The sequence below is a fragment of the Drosophila elegans genome, unplaced genomic scaffold (assembly GCF_018152505.1).
Source record: "Drosophila elegans isolate 14027-0461.03 unplaced genomic scaffold, ASM1815250v1 contig_183, whole genome shotgun sequence".
Lineage (NCBI taxonomy): Eukaryota > Metazoa > Arthropoda > Insecta > Diptera > Drosophilidae > Drosophila > Drosophila elegans.
The window spans coordinates 8,451,025-8,465,562 of NW_024545550.1; the positions used below are offsets into that span (position 1 = coordinate 8,451,025).

The 14,538-nt window shown below is 46.5% G+C and overlaps 2 protein-coding genes across 9 annotated transcripts; one reads left to right on the plus strand and one right to left on the minus strand.

The window, feature by feature from the left end:
• The first annotated feature begins 107 nt into the window (after window positions 1-107).
• On the plus strand, window positions 108-1,795 carry LOC108144561 (alpha-amylase-related protein). The gene is made up of 2 exons (XM_017269539.2): window positions 108-781; window positions 892-1,795. The coding sequence occupies exons 1-2, from the start codon at window positions 128-130 to the stop codon at window positions 1,717-1,719; spliced, it is 1,482 nt and encodes a 493-aa protein (XP_017125028.2). The 5' UTR covers window positions 108-127; the 3' UTR covers window positions 1,720-1,795.
• On the minus strand, window positions 1,729-13,240 carry LOC108144562 (serine-enriched protein). Of its 8 annotated transcripts, none has more exons than XM_017269548.2 (9): window positions 12,297-13,240; window positions 10,420-10,599; window positions 9,726-9,884; window positions 9,359-9,397; window positions 8,401-8,518; window positions 8,011-8,342; window positions 7,810-7,950; window positions 7,543-7,593; window positions 1,729-7,362 (listed from the first exon to the last, which is right to left on the minus strand). In XM_017269548.2, the coding sequence occupies exons 2-9, from the start codon at window positions 10,588-10,590 to the stop codon at window positions 4,411-4,413; spliced, it is 3,963 nt and encodes a 1,320-aa protein (XP_017125037.1). In that variant the 5' UTR covers window positions 10,591-10,599; window positions 12,297-13,240; the 3' UTR covers window positions 1,729-4,410. The 8 variants fall into 8 exon arrangements, with proteins under 8 accessions (XP_017125037.1, XP_017125031.1, XP_017125030.1 ...); XM_017269542.2 differs by having other exon boundaries at window positions 7,308-7,593; window positions 12,297-12,426; window positions 12,825-13,240; XM_017269541.2 differs by having other exon boundaries at window positions 7,308-7,593; window positions 12,297-12,644; window positions 12,825-13,240.
• Window positions 13,241-14,538: the final 1,298 nt, after the last annotated feature.

The following is a 14,538-nucleotide window of genomic DNA, read 5'->3' on the forward strand; positions in this document are numbered from 1 at the left end:
TCCAATCGAAAGGCGACCATCTGCTGGTCGTAAATTGGACCCAAGCGAAGCAAATCCGCGATAAGATTCGATGCCCGTGGGGTATAAAAGGGGAATTGGTTTGAAAGATTGCCTACAGTTTACGGTCATGTTCAAGTTCGCATTGGCCCTGACGCTTTGCCTGGCGGGCAGCCTTTCGCTGGCCCAGCACAATCCCCATTGGTGGGGCAATCGCAACACCATTGTCCACCTGTTCGAATGGAAGTGGTCGGACATCGCCGAGGAGTGTGAGAGTTTCCTGGGTCCCCGAGGATTTGCCGGAGTGCAAGTGAGTCCCGTGAATGAGAACATCATTTCGGCGGGTCGTCCCTGGTGGGAAAGGTACCAGCCCATCTCCTACAAGCTGACCACTCGCTCGGGAAATGAGGAGGAGTTCGGTGACATGGTGCGTCGCTGCAACGAAGTGGGTGTTCGCATCTACGTGGATGTGCTATTGAACCACATGTCCGGCGATTTCGATGGCGTGGCCATTGGCACAGCCGGCACAGAGGCGGAGCCCAGCAAGAAATCCTTCCCGGGAGTTCCCTTCTCGGCCCAGGACTTCCACCCCAGCTGCGAGATCACCGACTGGAACAATCGCTTCCAGGTGCAGCAGTGCGAGCTGGTTGGCCTCAAGGATCTGGACCAGAGCAGCGATTGGGTTAGGAGCAAGCTCATCGAGTTCCTCGATCACCTCATCGAACTGGGCGTGGCCGGATTCCGAGTGGATGCCGCCAAGCACATGGCTTCGGAGGATCTGGAGGTGAGTTTGCGTGTTTCTCTGCTTTAAATATCATAGATTGCGGTTTTAAGCAATTTTAACTAGTTATGTAAATAATAATCATGTTTTAATATTGGACTATTTTCGTACAGTACATCTACCGCAGCCTGAGCGACCTGAACACCGATCACGGATTCCCCCACAACGCCCGTCCCTTCATCTTCCAGGAGGTTATCGACCATGGCCACGAGACCGTGTCCCGTGATGAGTACAAGGATCTGGGTGCCGTCACCGAGTTCCGCTTCTCCGAGGAGATCGGCAACGCCTTCCGTGGCAACAACGCCTTGAGGTGGCTGCAGAGCTGGGGCACCGGCTGGGGATTCCTGCCCTCGGGTCAGGCCCTGACCTTTGTGGACAACCACGACAACCAGCGCGATGCGGGAGCCGTGCTGAACTACAAGTCGCCCAGGCAGTACAAGATGGCCACCGCCTTCCACTTGGCCTATCCGTATGGCATCAGTCGCGTGATGAGCTCCTTTGCCTTCGATGATCACGACACTCCGCCGCCGCAGGATGCGCAGGAGAGGATTATCTCGCCGGAGTTCGATGAGGACGGAGCCTGTGTGAATGGCTGGATTTGCGAGCATCGCTGGCGCCAGATCTACGCGATGGTGGGCTTCAAGAATGCCGTACGTGACACGGAGATGGCCGAGTGGTGGGACAATGGCGACAGCCAGATCTCCTTCTGCCGCGGCAACAAGGGCTTCCTGGCGGTCAACAACAACCAGTACGACCTGTCCCAAGAGCTGAACACCTGCCTGCCCGCCGGCGAGTACTGCGATGTGATCTCCGGCAGCCTGATCAATGGCTCCTGCACCGGCAAATCGGTGACGGTGAAGGACAATGGCTACGGCTACATCCACATCGGAGCCGATGACTTCGACGGCATGATGGCCCTCCATGTGGATGCCAAAGTTTAAGTAATTTTATTAAGGTAACACAGAAATCTGGGCTTTATTTGTTGTCTCAAATTACAATAAAAACGAACGCACATAATGTATGGAGGTTTTAGTTTTAGCTCTAACTATTCGAGTATGCATAGTATGTGAGCAGCGGCAACAATATATGTAGTACAACAGTACAAATGCAAAGTAAGACATTTAATTCGATTCGATTCGAACTGGAACTGTAACTGGAACTGGAACTGGAACTGGACTTAGTCTAACAAACGCCACGACAACGACATACTCTGAATTAAAATGCCTAATAACGTATGGGTTTGGGCTTAAAATCCCGGGACCAAATCCACATCCGATCCAGCTGGCACACTGTAAACGTAAACCCGTTCTGCAAATAGAAGAAGTTGGCATTGTGAAATTGTAGTTGGCTGTTGCACTGGCCAGGATTCAAGTCGCTACAAACTCCGTACCTCTCGCAAGCATTTAGAGGCGCAATCGATCAAAAATAAGTAACTGCTCAAGCGATTTGGTCAGCGACTGTTGGTTAGTTTCAAAACAAGCAACTACAAATCAAAATATCAACGTTTCTACTGGCATTCCGATTAGTTACGAGTGTAGTGCGTAGTCCTGGATCGAAGGGGGCTCCAGATCCGAGATCCGAGATCGACTGGTTATCGCTACGATTAGCTACCATCTTAACTTGGAATTAAATGCTCATGATGCGTAATTACCTGTAAAATGCTGATATCTTTCGGCTTACGAGTAATTTGCTAAAAAGCCAACGAGTATTACATACAATGTGTATACTTTGTAAATTATGATTTGTTGGATACTCCACTTAAATTTACGGTTTAGGGTTCCTTTGTTTTTAACTGACAAACATAGAGTCCAAAAATGTTGCTCAAAGTTTAACACTAAATATTAATTTGATAATACCATATTTTTCACTTCTCATCTTCATTTTTTTTTTTTTTGCGGCACAAAAGTTTATGCTTTCTTACATTGTTAAGATTTAAATACGGCCCCAAATCCAGCTTTAATATACAATTATGCGCACACACACATTCTTGTATGCGCATTATTTTGCTCTGATCTTAGTCTTAGGAGTTATCTAGAAAAAACTTTTCTGACCCTTTGCAATAGCAGCGCAGTTCGGTTACATTAAGAATTAAATATTTCTTAGGTTCCTTAAAAACATACAATGTATATCGATTATATTATGCCATCAAAAATTTGTAATACTTGCGCCTGACTGCGCATATATCTACTATATATATATATATATAGCTATATAACAGGAACCACGTAAAAATGCACAAATACTTAGAATATTCTCTCTTTCTGATTTCGATTTTCCGCTTTTCGGTTTTCGGTTTCCACATTAATTACAACATCGAAGTGTGAACTCTTATGCACATGTATACATATAAACTTTTGATCTATTGTTTGTCGTTTAAATAGTAGTCAGGTAAATCGTGGGAGGAATTATTGTTGCGCATAAGTTTGTTAATTATTTAGAATATACAATATATAATTAATATCATCCACGGCTGGCTATTTGTAGCCGTGGGTCCAATGAGTTGGGTTGCTTGACAAATCAGCAGAGATCATAAGTGTGGACTGACTTCGGTCGGCCGAAGTTCACGCCTTTGGTAGAGAGCTTTTGAAACGGCCTAAAAACCAGAACCATTTTATAAAGTTTGATTACCAAACGCCAGCAGTTCGGTGTCATCCTTAACCCTAAAGAGGTTGCGATTGCTAGAGGTTCTCGATAGATGCCACACTGAGATTGTCAAAAATATATGCGTATTGTGGAGATATCAAGAGATTGCCGCGAGTATTTCATGAGGTTCACCTGTGTTTTTGGGGTACGGGGTACCAGTGATGGGAACTATATATTTTGCTTACCTAACTAAACATTTATTTCCTGTATTGCTACACAAATAACTTTATTTTACAACTGACTATTAAAAAACAAATTATTTAGTAACAGGTACTTAGATGCATTCGGTTTTAAAACGTGTTAATTCTTTTACCATATTTTGAACATCGAAATGTTTTTGTAATAAGTGTAGTTCTCTTCCCTAGCAATAGGCTTTAATAATTATGATTTTATAAAATATTTGCGGGACTTTATGGCTTTTATTTTACAGAATTTGATTCGTTCTGAGATATATTCTTTACGGTATGAGTATTGCAAATATTGGTTGAAAGAGTATTGTATTGTACCCTCGATAAGGGTGTAAAAGGCAGTTTATTGTTAAGTTTAGTTATTGGGCTAAGCTAATTTGCAACATTTTGATTTGTTACTCGGCTCTTCATGTATTTATAAAACACCAAAACACCAAAATGTACCAAACAGGATTAAAATGACTTTTTTTTTAGAAATAATGTCGGGCCATTTTAGTTAATTTCGACACTTTCTAGATCATTGTTCCTAGAATGATACTTTTTGCACTTAACTTGCATTTTTTACATGCATTTTAGGAAAAATGAACTAAAAAATGTTGAAATGTACTTTATTAATTCCTTTTATTAAGATGGTTCAAGTTTATTTAGACACTTTTTAGATCATTGCTCCTGAAATCTAGTTAGCTTAGAAACTTCTTGGGTCAATTTGGTTTTTGTCTGGTTTTGTGAGTGTGTTTAGTATCCTATCTAAGTACTTTACCCATCACTGGTGGCCACTCAACTTGCGCCCTACTGTCCCCCCTAGAAGCTTTTCCCAGCATCGTGGATTCGCTTGCGGCGACTGTCGCGCCTTCTGTACCTATCTATTATCCTCGACCGATGCCGCTCCGGGCACAGGGCCTCCGGCGAGCTGTCCACCTTCTTCATCACGATGCGGAACGTGAAGGTGTGCTTGGGCGAGGCACTGGCCGCTCGTCTCGGTGACGGTGGCTCGAACTCGCTGCCGCTGGAGAAGCCACCGCCGCCGCCGGCGCCGCCGACGCAGGTGGATGAAAGCGGACCGGCATGGACAAGCGGTACGGGTCCAAACGGCACCCGGGGTGTACCATTTGTATAGCCCGATGGGGTGGACATGGACCCGGTGGACAGCTGCTGGGTGAGCACGGAGCTGGGACGCGGCTCGAAGATCGAGGCACATCTCTGGTCCGTGCAGAGGAAGGTGCGCACCTCACGCTCCTCCTCCTCCGCCCGACTCTTCTGCCGCACCGTCAGCGGAAAGTGCTTGCGACTGGGATCGCCGTACGGAGATTTCTGTGGCTCCGGCGGATAGCCATAGCCATGCGGATACGAGCCACTCGAATCATAGCTGTCCCTGGAGCTGTAGTTCGAGGATGTCTGCTGGGAGAGCGGACTGCGTGCCCGGGAAAAGGCACTGAACTGGGACACATGCAGCTGGCGGAAGTTCTCCGTGCGCTGCTTCTTGCTCATGGCCGGAAATGGGAGGCTGGGCGAGCGACCATCGGTGGGCGTGTAATCAAAGTGGGTCTCCAGCGAGGACTTGCGACCGCCGCAGGAGGAGCCCGACCTTTGGAAGGTCTCCGCATCGACCAGCTCAATGGAGCTCTTGCGCAGGTCCACGGCCCTTCTACCGCCCTGAGCGCCCTGAGCGCCCTTCTCATCCGTATCGACAATCTCAAAACTGGAGGTCTGATCCTCGTAACTGGTGGACTGATAGCGTGAAATGGAGACATCGAAGCTGGTGTCCCTGGAGGAGTAGGGACAATCGAAACTGGACTCGCCGCGACTGGACTTGCTCCATTTGCTCTCGACCAGGTCGAAGCTGTCGCCGCCGGAGTCGAGCCGTTGGAGATTGATCAAATCGGTGTCCGTGTCCACGCCGGGACTGCGCAGCTGCTCGAGGAAGGGCGAGCGGGGGGGGTCGAAGGAGGAGCGGCGCGAGGGCGGCTCAAACTCGATGGTAGGACACTGCAGCGGCTTCTTGAGGGGTTCGGCCACCAGGGCCGCCGCCAAGACTGCAGCCTCAGCCTGGGCGACGGCCAGGTCCGCGTCTTCCGTTTCCCGCCGCAGTGCCTGCAGATTCACATAAACTGGTTCTGGGGCGTAGGCCTTCAAGATCTCTACCAACTCGGCGCGCATCTCGTCGGGTATCATCAGATCGTTGGAGTCCGACTCCCGTTCCTCGCTGATCCGCGGCTCAATGGGCTCCCGGCTCTCCGATCGACGCGTGAAGTGGTGGACAGCGGCTGCTCCGCCCTCGCCATTCAGGGCCACCACTTTCAGCGAATTGGTGACCTCCTCCACGAACAGCGCCATGGCTGCATCGGTTTGCTCCACCTCCACTTCCGCTTCTGCTTCCGTTTCCGTTTCGCCTGTCATTTCCGTTGCCTGCTCCCGTTCGATCTCCTTTTCGACTTCCGGTTCTTGCAACTCGCGTAGCCGCTCATGCTTGATATAGGACTCACCTACCTTCTCGAAGTGCACATTGGCCAGCTCGAAGGGCAGCTCATCCGATCCACCTACCTGCTGGTGCTCCGCATTGGCCTGGCTCAGGTCCGCACTGGGCCTCTTCGAGCCCGCTGCCGAGCTCTGCTTTTTCTCCTCCTCGTCGCGCTTGGTGGATCGCCTCAGCCGCAGGGACATCTTGGCGTAGTGGGTGAACTTCTGCGATATCTTGGGCTCGAAGCCCACCTCGGACATTTGCTTTTGCACAGCACTCTTGGCCGCCGTCGAGGAGGCGGCTGGACTGGCGGAGAACGTGCTCTGTCGGATTAGCGGGCCACCAGAGGAACCCGATTCGGCGCGTGTGAAAGCATTGGCAAAGCGGTTGGTCCGGCTGCTCAAATGCTTCGATGGCTTACGCACAAAGGCCAGTATCTCACGCATTACGCTCTTCTTCTCCGGCGGCTGGGCTGCCTCCTTCTCCTTCTCCCGCTCCTTCTCCCGGGCAGCCGCCTCCGCCGCCTCCTTGTAAGTCTCGGCGGGATTCGAGACGGTTATCGGCGGTATGGGACCCATGGGCGAGCGCTTCTCGCTGGCAAAGTAAATGGGTGTGAAGAGACTTATCGAGGGCCGCTTGAGACCCACAAAGCCCGCCTCTTCCGGCTCCGTGGCCATGTCCTGCACATGAACCGTGGATGTGGGGCTCCTGCGGTGCGTGCCCGGCAATCCGAATTGGCAGCCAAAATCCGTGGGAGCCACTGCGCCCAGTGGCGAACGACGCTCCTGTGTGTGCACACTAAAGGTGGGACTACTCTTACGCGGCTCGCCAGTGGGACTTCGCACCGTGGGACTGGTCATCGGGTCGCACGGTGACCTCAGGCCGCCAGCACTGCTCGGAAAGAGCGGACTGCGACGTCCCTGGGGACTACGATCGTTGAGACCCACGGGACTTCGTCTGCCCTGGGTGCCCAGGGAAATGGAGAGCTGTCCGCTGTTCTTACGCCGATTCGAGGCCCTCAGTGTTCCCTGGCGCGATAGCGAGGTGCTGCTACCCGGACTCTTGGACTCCGGCACCGGCATCACTGGACTCTTGGGCGTTAGAGGACTCCGCTTCTTTTCGCCGCCGCCATTGCCAGAGTTCAAACTGGTGTTCAGCGTGAGATTGGGGGCATTCGTGCTGGGACTTCGTCGCTCCGAGGGACTGCGTCGCGTGCGGAAGGACTGCGACTTGGCCTTGCGGATCTTCGGCAGCGACTGGTGGTGGTGGCGATGGCGGTGGTGGCCGTGCAGCTGCTGCTGCTGCTGCGACGACGAGGAGGAGGAGGGGCCGTTCAACTTATGTTAGTTGCTGTGATGCGGACCACTCGTGGGGTCGCTGCTGCCGCTGGAGCTGAGCGTGGTGTTCGAGCCGTAGGGATCCAGCGAGCTCTGGACCGACATGGAGCGACCTTGGTTCTGGCGCGCCCGCCTCACTCGGCTAGAGTTGGGAGACAGCTTTCCGGGGTCGATGCTTTCTGGGTCTGCCTGCAAAGTGTAGAATCAGACATAAAGGGGACAACAGGATGGATGGATGGAATGGAGGCGGTTGGCGGTTGGCGGTTAGTTGCATGGTTCGATGGACGGATAGACAGATAGACAGATAGACAGGCGGACAGATAGATGGACAGATGAAGGCGTGAGTGACTGAGTTAAACACCAAGGAAGCAACGCAAATCAATCGAGAAGCACAGTGCAACCCACCTGATAGGCCAGCGCGTTCATGATGATGGCATAGGGCACGAGATTCAGCGGATGGATCTCCCGCATCAGCACATTGGCGGGGATCTTGTGGAACTGGATGTACTCGCAGAAAGTGCCCAGGATCTCCTTTATGTCGATATTCTGTGGGGTAAGAGCTCGGATTAATAAAGTCCTGATGTTCAAGGAGACCTCATCGCTTACCGGATTGTTGTCATAGTACTTCTTGCTCCACATCAATGCCGCCTGGAACTTGGTGAACTCGTCGGCCCGCAGCTCCTCCCTGGCCAAAATCAGGCGCACCACGTGCTGTGGCAGCAGTGTGAAGCTGCCCAGGTTCAGCACCTCCGTGCCATGCTCATCCACAAACTCTAGGACCTTTTGCACCAAGGTCTTGGTGCACTTGTACTGGATATAACGCTCGGCGGAGGCCAACAGCGCGCATACAGTGTCCACATTGATGCAGCACTGCACAAATCCAGCGCAGGCGCGACGCAGTTCCTCCAGGCCATAATAGTCGGCGGCATTCATGACACCTGAAAGCAAGTAGCTCTATCAATCTATATATTAACTCCAGAAATAGTCAGCATTTACCTAGAAGCGTACGAGGTTGCAGGGTCACACAGCCCGTGTGGATATACTCAATCAGTTGGCGGAAAACATCCGGTTCGAATTCCTCAATGATCAAAGTCTGATGCTGCTGACCTGAAGGCTAAATCAACACAAGTCAGCATTGGTATAAAGTATAATAATGTTTAAACTAACAATTCACTAGCAACTAAGCTTGCAGAGACAAGTGCAGCGGGTATAATTTTCTTAGGCATTCCAATAGTGAGGATCACAGGCAACCCAAACTTAGTTCATTTGAAAGTGAAATCTTAACTTAGATAGAATTTAGAGGGAGTTTACTCCCTAATAAAAGTTAAAGGCAGGAAGTATTTTCTGAAGAAATAATTTAAGGATCAATACGAACAGCATTAAAGTAAACATTGTTATCAAAAGTAAATCATACAAAAATTAGGTATTGAAGCTGGGAAAATAACGGAGCTTTTGATGTACATCTAAGCCACGCGAAAAAATTATCTATATGCCAACAGCAAGACAATACATTAGGTGCACACTCAGTCTAGACATATACATTTAGCCCTTATCAGTAAGTATAAGTATCAGTAGGTATAATATAGTTATAGTAAATACACCCACAAACAAATTTTCCTAGAAACTTAACTATTGTTTTCAAGATTTATTTAAGCGAATAACCGAAGTTTTAACGTCCTTGGAAATTAGAAAACATTTAACAAAGAACAGAAACGTTTTAAAGATTTAACGATCTAAAAAGCAACGAATTCATAACAACAAAAGTATATAATCGAAAGGTTTCTCATTTGAAACGTTAAACAAAAGAAGCATATTCTGCTGTTTAGAACTTTATCAGACTGCCTGCAAGGACATCAAAGGACTTTAAATAATTACAACACCCACACAGTTACAGTAACAGCTACAGTTACACATACACATACACGCACGGAGGCAATATTTGATGCTTGGTTACCTCGGGTATCGGAGCTAATTGTTGGGTGAAACCGGTTCTCTATGATTACGAATATGGGTTGCGGGATAACGAGTACGAATGATGGTTGTCACAACAGAAAAGGCACAAGAACATCGATATCAGTTAAATGGAATTCACTGGCTCACACGACGTGTATTTACACACAAAAGAAGGAAAAAGTAGGAGAATGGGGAGGTAACTGAATAGCTGGATACGAAAATAGCCCCATTGATGCACACCCACTTGGCAAAATGCAAAATCACACCGGCACACCACACCACACCACACACCACACATCACACACGTAATCCTCCCGCTGGGTAATCGATTATGGATGAATATATAGAACACATATGCGAATACGAACCTGTTGTGCGGCATTCTGCAGATTGAGCAAGGGCTCCGAGGAGCGTTTCAGGAAGAGGCGCAACTTGTTCTCCTTGGTGGAGGTTTCCCTTTTCCGCTGGGGCGAGGGGGCAGCATACAGCATTTTTGCAAACACACGGGAGCGGGATGCCAGCACAGCCTATATGGGATTGGAAACCATAATAATATCATTTAGTGGCATAATGATTGGTTTAGTGCATTAATTTAATACGATACTACATTTAAAAAGTTTACTTAATATTCTCATTATTATAGTTTCGTTAAGTTAATTCGTTTAATTTTTTGTTTAAACTCAATTAAGATATTTGGAAACTTAACAGCAATACATTTTGAAAGATTTAACTTTAAAGACCACATCAAGAAATATAAAGTAATTTCTGTGACCTATTGCATTCAGATATTTTTTTTTTAAAAGCACATTGGTAAGGGAAATAAAAAATATTTTTATTTTTACCAACATTGTAAGGGTTTAAGCTGGAAGTTATTCAGCGCCGGGATTATTCAACAGGAGACGCATTCCAACACTGAAGTTATGCAAGGGGTGTCAATTATTTAAAATGCCAGAGCGGCGATTAAGCAGTGACCTGATTACAAAGTGCGACCAAAGGGGAGCCGACCGGAGACCGGAGAGTACACAATACACAAAGAAAAATATGGGGGTACAAAGTACAAACCTTGACGGCGCAGACGGGTTCGCGGGTGTCGCCCACCAGGAAGGTTACGTCACACAGCTCGGGCATGGAGGCCAGGAACTTCATGTCCTCCGCCAGCCCCGTCTTGTTCTCGAACGTCGAGAGGTCCGGCTCTGCGTCAGCCATGCCGGGTAGAATCAAAGCCTCGGGCATCTGGGTTTACTGCAATCATAGATCGTAATCAATAAAAATGCTCTCACAAGCAATGTTCTCTTACATTTTTATTTAAACGGTACTTTAAAAGACTTTATTTCATGCATCTAACTGTCTTCACCCAAAAATTCTCTCTGTTCTGAAGAGAATTAATTTCTCTTTGCGAGTTCATTTTGGATCACACAGAGTGTTTACAGGAACCATTTCACAAGTTTCTTTTTGTGCCAATATTCTTTGCTGATAAGACCGAGTACGCCAACAAAAATTTCATTCATAAATCCATGTGACTTACGGTACTTTAAGCTACAAATTGTTGAATTAAAGAATATTTATTTCATGCATTTAATTGTCTTAAGCCAGACATTCTCTTTAATGTGATCTAATCTCTGTTCTTTGCCTTATGTTTCTTAGGAGAATTTATTTATCTTTGCCCATACATACATATATGTACATATGTAAGTATTTGTTGTTTCTTAGATCACACAGCCTACATAATCAATATAAAACAATTTTTATTTTATTTATTTCTATTAAATAGTACCTGTTCAGTTGTCTTTGAGTTGGTGAGTACTCTGCCACAAAATGGATTTTAAAATTAATTTGTTGTATGAATCAAATTTTACATTATAAGAGTCTAAATATTCTTAAATGCAGTATCATAGCTAAACAATTATTTTTAAAATCTTGACTTTGAATTTTAAAACAGTTAAAAACAGTAACTTTGCAGTGAATTTATTGACTTAAGTTGTATATACATATCTGTCTTTATCGTGCCTACACTTACAACAAAAACATGCATTGATTTTAGCAAAAATTCCTTAATCTAAAGAATAATGGACTTAACAGGGTCTTTAATTTGAGCCTACCTAATACATTTTGGAATTAAATTTTTAAATAACTTTACATTTTTTATATGCTGAGATTCTTATTGCCCAATACAAAGTGATGTGTTGATTTGAAAAGTAGCAAAATTGTAACCATTAACAAAAAGTTCATCGAAGTCGACATGCTAGGCCATCGCTATTCGAGCGTAATTGAAATTTCTATAAATAAATTCTTTAGTATCCAAGGCTCTATCCACAAAGCCCGGCATTAAGCCGTTTGGGACCTGCTGGTAATTAAATTGTAATTCACTTCAACTTCTAGCCCCAGCCAACAGGCAGTTCCCTGGAAACGCGTCTGCGCCAGCTCTACCCCGTACTTCAAGGCAATACTTTCCACCCCCCCGGGAGACCAGACCAAGGTAAGCCTCTGAAAGCCCCTTTGAAAACGCCACAGCCTCCGCACCTGTCCTTGAACACGGTTAAATGACAACTAAATTACAATTACCATAAAGGCGGGCAAAAAGGCAAAATGTAAAAGGTAACCTCAAATGGCAGCAGACAAGGTCCTGTCACAATCAGCTACGCACAAAACAACAACACAGATCAGGGTGGGCGTGGCTGCAGCCTTGCCAGGGGGTGGTGGGTTGGATTGGTGATTGGGTGGTTTTGGGTGTTTCTCCAGACAATGCAGAAAATTGCTGCACACTTTGGCCAAAGTTTGCTCTGCACAGTGAGGAACATGCATCGAAAATTGGAAAAGTTTACCCGGGGAAAAGTTTAAATTACCTGGATGTATGCTCATTATCAAATATCGATCAAATAAAATTAGCTGCGAAAGTTTTCTACTCGTACGTACATATAACTCACCCACTTGACACTTACCTGTTGCGGTTGCGAATTCGGTCTCTGGTCCCTCTCCCTCAGATATTTATTTTATTTTACACATACAGTTTTTGTTTTTGCAACGGATTGGTAAGAATCCGTTTGCTTACTTAATATTAAATCATTTCGACTGCCATTCCAAAAGTGAGCAAAGTAGGAAAAATCGTATACAAAAAATTCGCTTGCCAAGACATCCAAGAAAAAGTATATTTACAAAAAGTGTAAAGAAAAGTAGAAGAAAAATTCTCGTGTCCTTAGTAAAATTTACAGCATGCCAGAAATTGAAGGTTAAAAGAGGGGTCGGACGAAGGAGAGGGTTGGGGGGTGGTGTTGGATACCAAAATTGTGCTGTGTATAAGTGTGTGCCAAAAAGAAAGGAAAAAATGTTGTATGTGCCACGCATAAATTAAAGAGAGAGAAAAAAGAGAAAGTCGAGGGGGAAAAGTCGGATTGGGTAAAATTTGATTAGATTTCGGTTAACGTGTGGAAAATTATTGAATCTTTGGCAGCTGGGGGTTTTCCACTAACTTTTTTTCAGCCAAGTTGTGCGCCGAATGCGAAAAGTACCAAGCTGTCCGATTTCCGGGTCGCTGGGGCGTCTCACTTTCACTTTTCTCCAAGGGTGACGGTGTGTGTGCGTGTGTGATGAGTACTTGTGTGTACGTGTGTGTTGGTAAGGCAACCAAGGCAACAAAAGCGACACTGAACACAATCACACGTCCTTCCACTCACACAAACGCGCGAAAAAAAGCAATATGCGGTTCGCTGAAAATTCAAAGAACTTCTGTTTCTTCTTGCAAAAATTAAGGTGCTGTGCTGAAAGCTATTGGCTTATAATTTGATTTTTCTCTACTCTGGCCTCTACATTGGCCAACACGCACACTCACATCCACACAGAAAGCAGAAGCGTTTTAGCTGGACGAATTATGAACCGTTTTGCACGAGGCACAGGAGCGTTCTGGCCGAAATATTGGTGTCTACATCTGAGGAGGAGTCCTCGGCCACTCAGCATGTCCTGCGCATGTCCCTCGCCAATCGATCCGATGCCACGGATGTCCTCAGACCTCCCAGGACCCCTTTTTTTGGTGGCCAGCACAACGTGGCCCACAGCCACTTGTTTGCATCACATTGCGTGTTTATCTCACGGATGCGCAGGCGCCGGCAAACATAAACAAAGCCCAAGCCCAATATGTGACAGTTTTTCAACTGACAGTTGACAGTTGGGCAATCGGTCCACTTGACATGCGCTTCGCAGGCGCCTTTTGCCACTGGACTTGCTACCAGGGATTCGGTTTTCTGTGTGCGGTGGCAACCCTTGAGACACTCGAAAAAAAACACCGACCACACAGGCAATCCCAAAATATTTTCAAGAGGAACGCTATGTTTGCACAGTTTCAACAAAATACCTTTTGTGAGGCAGTTTAAAAAATAAACAAGTAAAAGTGTGTATTTTAAAAATTATTATCACTTTATGTACACCCTACGATTTACAAGTAGCTATGTATAAATTTATAGCTTTGCAGAGGGTTTTATATTGATAGTTTCAGTCATTTCAGACCCTATAAAGTATACACGTATATATTTCTGATCAGCATCACTAGAGAGTCTATATATCTTTTTTGTAAAATATATTGGAAACTGTTGGTTGAATTTCAAATCAAAAGCGTTTTCTTTTAACTACAAAAGGTAATTGCTTGCCGCCAAAACAGCAGAAATAAGCATACCATTTGATTTGACCTTACTTAAAACTCGATTAAGTTTACTTTGTGGACTATTGTTTGCAAAAAATTACTCACGACATTTGATATAAAGTTCCATTTTGTGTTAATTGAACAGCTCGGAAAAAAGGCATGGTATTTTCGCTGTGATTTGTGCCCCACTCTTCTTGTGAGTCTCACTGTGATCTGCAGAGTTCGCCAACTTCCGTTCTGCTCCAGCGAATGCATCTTCAGCCGCAGAATCATTAATTACTTTCGCAGCTACAGCTGCTTCCCCCAAGCGAAAGGAAACTGTCGCAATGCCGGCTAAAAATATCTCCCCCTGCGATGCAACGGACATAAATCTTGCGGCTGATCGGACTGCACAACTTGAACGGCGGCAGGTAGCCGTAGCCCAGCCAGAGGTCAGGGGTCAGAAGTGAGGACACAGACTGGACGAGGTCCACAAGTCCGGGTCCTGACGCCACCTCCCCGCGGCGACTGGCGAAACGCACAAGTCAATTTCAATTGCATTACCACTTGAC